We start from the raw sequence: 9,377 nt of genomic DNA, 5'->3' as shown, positions 1-9,377 counted from the left end.
TCCCCCTTTCTCCCTCCTTTCTCCCTTCCCTTCCCCTTTTTCCTTCCTCCCTTCCATCCTTTCACAAATATCCAGCATGGACCACCATCTACTTTGGGATTTGCTACAACAGTGTAAGCTCAGCCCCTGCTCCAGGATCTCACATCTCAGGATAAAAAAATGACAGCCAGAAATTGACAAGGGGATGTGAGAGGGTCCGGAGGCCTCCTGGAAGGGGCAGTGGGACTGGTTTGAGGGCTGGTGGGTTGGAGTTGCTCCTGCTAAAGAGAGATGGGTGCAGGGGAGACAGCGGTAAAGCAGAGGTGAGAGCCGTGGCCGTGGTCAGGGCACTGGGCTGGTGCACTGGTGCTGCCTCCAGGTCCTGGGAAGTGGCCTCCCCAGCCCCAAACCTTAGATCTCTGCAAGCCCCACTGCCACCTGGTCTGGGGTCCACGGGGCTGCCCCTGGTCAGCCTGGGAGAAGGCGGCTATGGGGGGGCTTCCCGGGCCATCTGGGGCCTGGCCGGGCATCAGAGGGGGGCAGTGGCCTCGGAGGGGCTGACTCCCCGATGGAGGGCGGACTTCGAGCCTGGGCCTCTCAGCGGGGCATGGTCTCCAAGCCTGCTCTGCTCACAGTGCTGGCCTTGGGCTCTCTCCCAGCTGGGCTCCACCAAGGGCCTTCACCACAGGGGCCGGGAGAGGCCTGGCAGGGGCTGGTGCCCCCCACCCGAGTTGCTACTCCTGCCCCCTCCCCAGGCTCTGGTCAAAAAGCAGCTGCAAAACCATGGCAGAGGGAGGGGGCTGGGGGCACACGTGTCGTCCCTGTGTGCTCGGTGTGTGCACGTGCTGTGTACACGGCTGTGAGCGGGGATGTGTGTGTGGACGCAGAAGTGTGTAGGTGCCAGAGATGGAGCACAAGTGTGTCAGCGCTCGTGAGCAACTGTGCCAACACATCCTGTGAGTGTGCGGGGGGTGTGCACACGCGTGGGTACGAGGCAGGGCTGTGTGGTGTGCCCACCCGTGATGTGTGCGTGTCTGAGTGTGATTGCACGTGTGTAAGGCGTGGGGACATGTGTGTGCTTGTGGGATTGTGTTGGCCGTGACTGCATGCACGCATGAGTTACTGTAAGTGCAGGTCTATGCTCGCGTGTGTGCGCGTGCCCGTGAGTGTGTGCACAGGCCTCAGAAAGGCAGCCTGGGCCTCCCTCCCCAGGAGGGCCGGGGTCGGGCCTGCCGCAGCGCCATGAACCCCGCCCCAGGCTGCCCTGCCTGCCACCCCTGCCCGACCCGGGCCTCCCTCTCCCCCTGGCTGGTCGCGTATGGCTGCCTCCTCCAAGGGAGCATTTGTTTTCTCTCCAAGTCTATCCTTCTGTAATTGTTTCCATATATTTCCCTGGAATTGTAGCTTGAATCCGTGCCCGCCCGCTCCGCCCTCCCCGCACAAAGCTGAGCTCAGCCCCTGGAATGCAGGCGGGACCTGCGGTCAGGCAGCCGGGTGAGGACCCACTAAGCGCGGGTTCCAGAGCCCTCCAAGCCTTGCTCAGAAACGGAGCCTTCCGGGGGAGGCCAGGGCTCCAGGGCTTTCTTGTCTCCGGCTGATCCACACCTGGACCAAGGGGCCTGAGGTCCCAGCCCTACCCTGACCCTGCAGCCGCCCGAGCCCCCACTGGTCCTTCCTGATCCGCATCTCACTAGCAATGGATTCCCCATTCGTGCTAACACACTTTTAAAATGTTAATAGACTGTAAATTACTTTTCTTTTTATACTTCTTACAATAAGCGCTTCTCCTTGTAGCTGGCAGGGTGACGCCGCAGTCACGGGCTTGGTTTGATTACTGTCGAGATGAGATGGACTGGAGAGCTCATGCAGCTTTTATACAGACTATTTTATTTATAAGAATTTTCCTAATGTCAGATGGATGTGACATGCCTGCTCTCTTCTTGCCCACTTACGAGAGAAGAGGGGACTTGGGCACGGGTGGGTTCTGCCTTGCATTTCTTCACCCTGGAAACCCTAAAATGTACAGGGAGCGATAGTCTTCCAGGTCCTGCTTGCACACCTCTGCAGATGGAGAGCTCACCCCCTACCTGGCAGCAGGATTCAGATGCATGCTCTGACTCCACGTCCTGGATGTGGGAGGAAACCTCTCCTCTGTCCACTTGCGGCCTCGCCGGGATGTAGAGGTGGCCCCACCCCTGCTGTGGCTCCTCTTTTCTCTAGGGGAAGGGGCCGCTCTTCGCATCACTTCACTTTCTTACTTGCTCTCTGAAATATATCAGAATTCTTTTCTCCAAGATCAGACAGACTATTTTAACTTGTTCATTACTAAGGCTGAGTATTTTCCATGACTTCTTCTTTAAAAAATCTCAGTTTGGGGCGTGCTTGCAATGATTTCGTGTGTCAATAAATTCTGGAAGCACTGGGTTAAGGACTATAATCAGGGTCCTTCCCTGCAGGACTTATCAGAGCCTTCAATGGCTAGTGCTCCCCGCGACTCAGAAGAGGTCCAGCAGGCAGCAGTTTTCAAGCCTGAGTGCGTGTGGAGCGGGCTTTCTCAAAGGGCGTGGCAGAGCGCACGTGTGTCCGCAGAGTAAGTCAGAAACGTGTGCTGGTGTGGCCGTGGGTGGCTGGTGATGAGCCAAGCCTGGGGCTTCTGTCTATGGCCCGTGCCCTGAATGGCCCTCACGGAGCCAGGTGCATCCACACCCGAGGGTCACACCCGAGGGTCAGCACAGGGTGCGCGCTACGTCCCCCTTCCCGTTACACAGAGGAGCAGGGTGACTCCGATGGCCTCTCAGGGTCCCTCCAGCCCGGTTTGCAGGAAAGTGGTGGGAAAATCTGGTCGGGGAACGAACCGCGTGCTGGAGGCAGGCCTGGGTTCGAATCCCACCTCTGCCATGTAGGTATTAAGCATGAGCTCCTTGGCAACAACCTCACCCCCTGACCTTTAGACCCCGCATCTGTTATGTGCAAGGTTCATCTCAGAGCTTTGCCCAAAGGACAGAGAGCACTGTGAAAACACTCGCCCAGTGTGAGTGAGTCGTTCCCTCAGCTGATAGACTTTGTTCCCTGGGACTTTTCTTTCTGTGCAGCTCCCTCCAGCCTTTGGGGCCTCAGGGCCTTTGCATGTGCTTCCCTTTCTGCCTGGAATCCACTCTCCTGGTCCATCTTTGAACTGCAAGGTAGGGAGGGGCTCGGATTCAAACAGCAATGCTTGGTCAGTTATGAGAGGTGGGCGTCTGCATGTCTGTACTCCCGAGGCCCACAGGGTGCAAGTCTTGAAATCTGTGCTTGTCCTGCCTCAAGGGCACAAGCAAGCTGTTGCTCCACACACCCACCGGCAAGGCCCCTTCCACGATGTCCATCAGCCCTGGGCAGGGACGGTGTGACAGGAAGTTGCCAGTCACAGATCAGGGCCACCGGCCTAGTGCGGGCTCCAGCGGAGGTCCCCTCAGCAAAGAGCAGACAGACTCGCACGGGCCACTGACCTCCTCAGTCTTGAGCACCGGGCCCTGCTTGTTGCCTTGAGTGCCGTCACACCGGCAGGCCGGCAGGGGGTGGCCTCTCTTCCCTGGGCCGAGCAGACCTCCTTACATTGCTCCCCGTGCCAGCCCAGAGCCTCCCTGGACAGTGGGACCCTGTCCGTGTCGTGGGAGAGCTCCACACCTGCCACAGGCTGGTCACGCGTGGCCTTCTGTTGTGTGGGACACGGCAGTTTGTGCATAGTTCATCGAGGGGCGCAGTGGGGACAGAGCTGGAAAGTGGGTCCCAGTGTGTGCAAAGGCCCTGAGGTATTCCACATTGGCCATGTCTTTCAGCGGAAGGCTTTGGAGTTGAAGGCACATAGACACATGGTGTTCAAGGGACAGAGCCTCTTCGGGGATGACCACTCTGTGCAGGTCCTGAGCCATCACTGGGCCGACCCGTTTGACTTTTCCAAGCCGGAAACTGAGGTCAGAGCAGGGGAACAGCCACGGTCACACAGCAAAAGTGGCAAACTCAGCAGAGATCCAAGGCTGACCAAGAATAGCCCTGGCAAGGAGGAGGCATTTATAGGACGCCTGTGACGTGCCACACTCTGCTCCGCCTCACCGCGGCCTGCCGCTCTGAGGGCTGAGCAGCCTGCTGGTCCTGCCAGTGCGGGGTCAGGGTCAGGCCCTGCCATGCGTCCACACCCCACCTCTCCACCGGCTTGGAGGCCTTGCAGCCTCCCGGGTCTGACGTGTGCAGGCCCCAGTGCACGGACCGCGACCACGTGGGCTTCCTGCTGGGCAGAGTGGTGGGACTGGGAGGCCTCTCCAGACAGCGTCACCGGCACCAGGCAGCCCCACACCTCTGATGCCCCCGAGCTCTCTGTGCCCGGCACCAGGGCACACCCCGCCACAGCACAGCGCTCTGGAGAAGGCGTTCTGCCCTGTTCCTGCCGCCTAGAGGGTCCAGGGCGGGGCTGTGTGTGCAGAATCCTGTGGAGCCCAACACGTGGGGGTCAGGCCTGTGCTCCCCCCTGGGACTGCCCCTGCTCTGTCCAATGCAGACGACTTCCTGTAAGTCTCTGGGCAGTGACTTGCCTTCTGCATTTTGTTCTTGAAAATAAAAATGCTGGGGAGACCCTTGCTCCACTGCCCCCGCCATGGGGGCTGTGAGCTTTGTGCCACCGTTAATCTCTGTGCACCCAGTGCTGCGATCTGTTTCCGTGCGTGTGTGTGCGTGTGTGCATGTGTGTGTGCACGTGCGCACGTGTGTGTGCACGCGTGTGCATGTGCGTGTGCACACATGTGCATGTGTGTGCACACGTGTGCATGTGTGTGCGTGCGTGTGTGTGTGTGTGTGTGTGTGAATACTCAAACGGGGATGGAATCCCGTGTGTGTCCCCCTTAGAGAGGTCACTGGAAGGGGCCGGCAAAGCCGTCCATCCCTATCTCCTCTTTGAGCTCTCCGCCTCCTGACACAGGGGCCAGCAGTTGCAGGTCCTAATGAAATGTTTGTTGAATGAATGAGTGAAGGTAAATTGTTACAGTTTAGACCTAGAAGGTACCCCAGGGATCTCATGTGTTCAGAAGTGCAGCTTGCGGAAGGTGATTTGATCAAGGGGTGCTCTAGATGAGTTACTGTTAGGAAGTGAAGTGTGGTTGGACCTTGGTCACGCATGGCATGACCTGGAGGGTTTCATACTTTCCCCCAGCTCCTCTCCTCTCTCTGCTACCCGGCTACCACGGCACCAGCCGCTGTCTTCCAACTGACCCTTCAATCATAATTTTCCTGCCTTGGAGCCAGTCAAAGATGGACCGAATCAACTCAAAACTCTGAACCACAGCAAGCTTCCCTTCCTCTCAGTTGTGGGTGTTGAGTATTTTGTCCAAGCAATGAGAAAAGTGACTAAGACTGATTTTGGTTCCAGGCGTGGGGTCACTGCTATGGTTTAGAAGCTGCCTTAGTCATTGCTGGGACAAAATACCCTGACACCCAGTGGTGAAGGGGGACAGGTCTATGTGGCTTACAGTTTGTAGAGGCTGCACTTCGTCAGTGGCTGGCTCCGAGGCAGGGTAACAGAGGGGCAACAATTCCTGGTGGACAGATGTTAGCAAAGCAACAGGAGAGCTTAACAGCATCTTTCTGCCCCTTCTATCTTTTTTTGGTACCGGGGATCGAACTCGGGACCTTGCGATGGTGAGGCAGGCACTGGAACCCCTGAGCTAAATCCCCGGCCTGGCCTGTCTGCCTCCTGTATCTCAGTCAGACTAGTAGGACAGGTAGCACTCTCGCCCTTAATCCTAGTACCCTCAGGCCTAGCACCGCAGTATGAATCAATCACACCTTCTAGATCCAGCCATCTGAAAAAGCCACTCCTGACTGCTCGAGGCTTTGGAGGGACATCTAGGCCTAAACCACAACAGAAGCCCTTGGAACTGACTCACAGAGGGAGTTTGGAAAGGTTTGGAGATACTGATGGGCTAGAGAAAGCTTCGAACGCTATCATCAGGGCTCCATGGAAGATTCTGGTCTGAGCACAGAAGGTCAGAATGCTGATAAAGCTCAGGAAGTTTCATTTGGAAACGAGGACTCTATTAGCAGTTGAATTTGAAGCCATGAATGTTATGCTCTGGCAGAAAATTTGTCTCTACCTCGCCCATACCCTGAGATTACTTTTAGAGAGACTGACACTAATGGCAGTGGATTAATTCATCTGGTGGGGAAAATTTCAAGGCAGCCCAGTGTCCAGGCTGTGGCATGAGTTCTGCTGGTGGCTTTCGGCCAGGTCTACAATGAGAATGAGGAATGAAAAGCTGACGTGGACGATTTTCAGCTCCACCAGAAAAGAAGCACCTGCAAATTCGGAGCTAAGGAGAGCATGGTTGCTAAAATGATTTGCACTCGGCAGGACCCCACCCTTCACTGGCTCAGGGACCTAAACGGGTGAAGGCAAATGCCTTTGAAAGATTTTGCTTTGAGAAGAGAGCCCCTGAGCTCCCTGCTGAAGAGTGCTGCCTGGGGAATTGGTTTCCTGGGATTTAGTTACAGTGCTGGACGTCCAGACACTCAGTGGCCTCTGCTGTCAGAGCCCAAGGGGGCCTGACTATGGCTTGATCTGATGGCAAATCTTGGCATCATCCACAGGGCGCTGGTTTCACAGGCACACAAATATAAGAGCTGTGGGAAGCGTCCTCCTGCATTTCAAAGGAAGGCCTGGGGAGCCAGGCAGTGTTGTGCTGAGGGCTGTGAAAGTGACTCCAAACTGGTAGTGGAGACATCAGGAGGTTGGAGATGCCAGGAACACGGAATGTCTGCCGAGGAAAGGTACAGGTGCCACCCTCAAAGGAGGGCTGTGAGGGCAGCAGCTGGCAATACTATCTGCACAGAGCCACCCAGTCCACTTGGAGCGCCTGGCTCATTGCAGTCTCCCCCGGGTGCTGGACGTGGAGCTATAGAATTTAATCTTTGGCCTGGTGGAGTCTGGTCTTGTTTTGGTCTGATTCCTTTCTATTTCCCTGCTTCTCCCTTTTAAAATGGGTGTGTGTACTGTGTCTGCCACGTGCCATTGTACGTTTCTCTTTTTAACTTTATAGGGGCTCACTGTGAAGAACTTGCCTTGAGCCTCGGAAGAGGCTCTGGACTTGGGCTTTTCAGGATTGCTGGAACTATCAGGACTTGGACAAATCTTACACCAAAGGCCTTTTGCTTAAGGAGATGCACATGTGTTCTTTGGGATCCGGAGGCAGAGTGTTATTGTTTAGCTCTAGGTGTCCCCACAAAGCTTCCTGTGTTTAGGGGTGGGGCGTGGGAGGATCACTGGGGTACTACAGCTGACTCACTGTTAGCAAGCAGAGCCTGGTTGGAGATGGGTCCCTGGGGACTGAGCTGGAAGGGTGTGTTTTTGTCTTCTCTTTCTCAGTGTTTCCTGGCCATCATGATGCAAGTGGCGGTCCTTCAACTGACCCTTCCACCGTGCCTCTCGTGGCGTGGACCCAGCCAGCTTTGGACAGAATCTCTGATGGTGGGGAGCCAAAGGGATTCTCTCCTTTAAGTTGTAGGTGTTGGGTGTTTTCTCCCCGCGATGGAGAAGTGACTGTGCAGGCCTGGGTGTGGGTGCGAGTGTGTGCTCACGAGTATGTACAGGATGATGTGAGTCTGCACAGGTAGGTGTGTGGCACGGACTTGCACATGGGCCTCAAGGTGTGACGGGACCAGGCCATGCCCTGTGCGTGCTGGCAGACTCAAACTGTCACGTGAATTTGTACCTGCAGGTGTGCATCTATGCAACCCTCGCACGAGGCCCAGGGAAGCTCTCCTCACTTAGGTGTGAGCTGGTGTGAGTCACTCAGGAGGTCAGAGGAAGCGTGGACGGAGGACGGGGGGCTTCACACTGAGCTGCATCCCCAGCCCTTTCTAAATGTTTGTTTGGAGATGGGATCTTGTTGAGTGTCCTGGGCCGGCCTCAAACTTGTAATGCCCCTGCCTCGATCTCATAGGCTGCTGAGATTTCAAGTGTGTACCACTATACCTAGATACAGGTTGTTTTTAAATCCCTGTGCGCTATGAGGGTTTGGTGGCTGAGGCCCTGAAGATTCCAGGCTAGAAGCTAAGTGTGTGGGTCTGCCTCACCCATCCATCCTCCCTTCCTCCCGTCCATCCATCCGTCAACAAATCTTAATTGGGCCCCGTACACACCCGACAAGACTGCTGGGTGAGCAGTGTTAAAGAAGACAAAGTCCATATACTCATGTCTCTCCTAGGCTGATGGAAGTGTCAGGAGCAAACTAGGTTTCTGCATCATTCATAATTCCAGCTACCCAAGGGGCCTGACAGTGCCTCATGTGGGGAAGGGGAAGGTAAGGTCAGAGTTGACCGGGAGAAGTTTCCTGCTGCATGGTACTTCAACTGGGTGAACTGGTTGTCAGGAGGTGAGAGGAGGGAAACCACTGTAGCCATTGGGGACAGCATATACCAAGGGCCTGTGGTCAATGGGATCTTGCTGAGTGAGCCCCCAGAGGCAGAAATTCCACTGTGGGTAGAGGGTAGGACAGAGAGGCAGAGTGGATTAGGGGGACTGGTAAGGGTTCATCCTTGTGCCTTTATTTCAAGATTCCAGAACCCCTGGAGGGATGAGACAGGCTCAGATGCAGGTTTCTGAGAACTCCCTCTGAGTGCCCCAAACTAGGGGTGGACAGTGGCCTCAGAATGGGGGACGCACCTAGCTGGCACCTCAGGGCCCATCTGTTTTGCCAGGCCATCTGGGGGTGGGGCAGGCTGCAGCCAGGGCAGGCTTTTGGGGGGCAGGGAAACCGTGGGCTCATTTACATGATCCCAGCTTAATTCTCCCAGGGTTCGCAAATATATGCAAACCGCAATCCAGAGAGGCAAAAATAGCAGGGCACATTAGCATCCCCAGGGGAATGTTGTTTTGTGCAACCGCCGCTGCTGGGGCCCTAGGAGAGCGGAGAGGGGGCCCTGCTGGCTTCCTGGATTCTGAGGAGTTGGCCTTCCGGCCAGGCCCGGGCGGGAAGGGGCGGCTGCAGGGTTTGGGGGACCCGGGATGGGTCCCCAGGGCAGCAGGACCTGGTGGCACTGCCGCCTCCCAGCTCCCCTCCCTCGCTCCTCTGCCCACCCTGCGTCTTTCCCTGGGGTCGCTCCCGGATCTCTGGGCCCTGAGTCTTCGGGGGGGGGGACCTCCACCCCACCTCTCTGCCCTCCCTGAGCCTCTCGCCACCCCCTCCTCTCTCTGTCTCTGAACCTGGACCCCTCGCTCCTGTCTCCCGCTCCTTCCATCCTTCCGTCTCCGTCTGCACCCGTCTCTGTCCTTTTGCTGTTTCTCTCTCCCTCTTCATCTTGCTCTCTCCCCTCCAGTCCTCTGCACTGTGTTTCTGTCCCCCTTCCTCTTTGGTCCTTTCTCCCAGGAGAAT

General features: G+C 56.5%; 1 protein-coding gene across 1 annotated transcript in view; it reads left to right on the top strand.

The window, feature by feature from the left end:
* Positions 1–4,064, top strand: part of LOC104848275 — a 10,193-nt gene extending 6,129 nt beyond the window's left edge. Inside the window, exon 4 of the mRNA XM_010604142.1 lies at positions 3,798–4,064. Within this exon, the coding sequence (XP_010602444.1) occupies positions 3,798–4,046 (249 nt within the window). The 3' untranslated portion in view covers positions 4,047–4,064. The remainder of the gene's footprint in view (positions 1–3,797) is intronic.
* The last annotated feature ends 5,313 nt before the right edge of the window (positions 4,065–9,377 follow it).

Source organism: Fukomys damarensis, unplaced genomic scaffold (genome assembly GCF_012274545.1).
Source record: "Fukomys damarensis isolate Sample0158 unplaced genomic scaffold, DMR_v1.0_HiC HiC_scaffold_12, whole genome shotgun sequence".
Classification (NCBI taxonomy): domain Eukaryota; kingdom Metazoa; phylum Chordata; class Mammalia; order Rodentia; family Bathyergidae; genus Fukomys; species Fukomys damarensis.
This window is presented reverse-complemented; position numbering and strand designations above follow the sequence as displayed.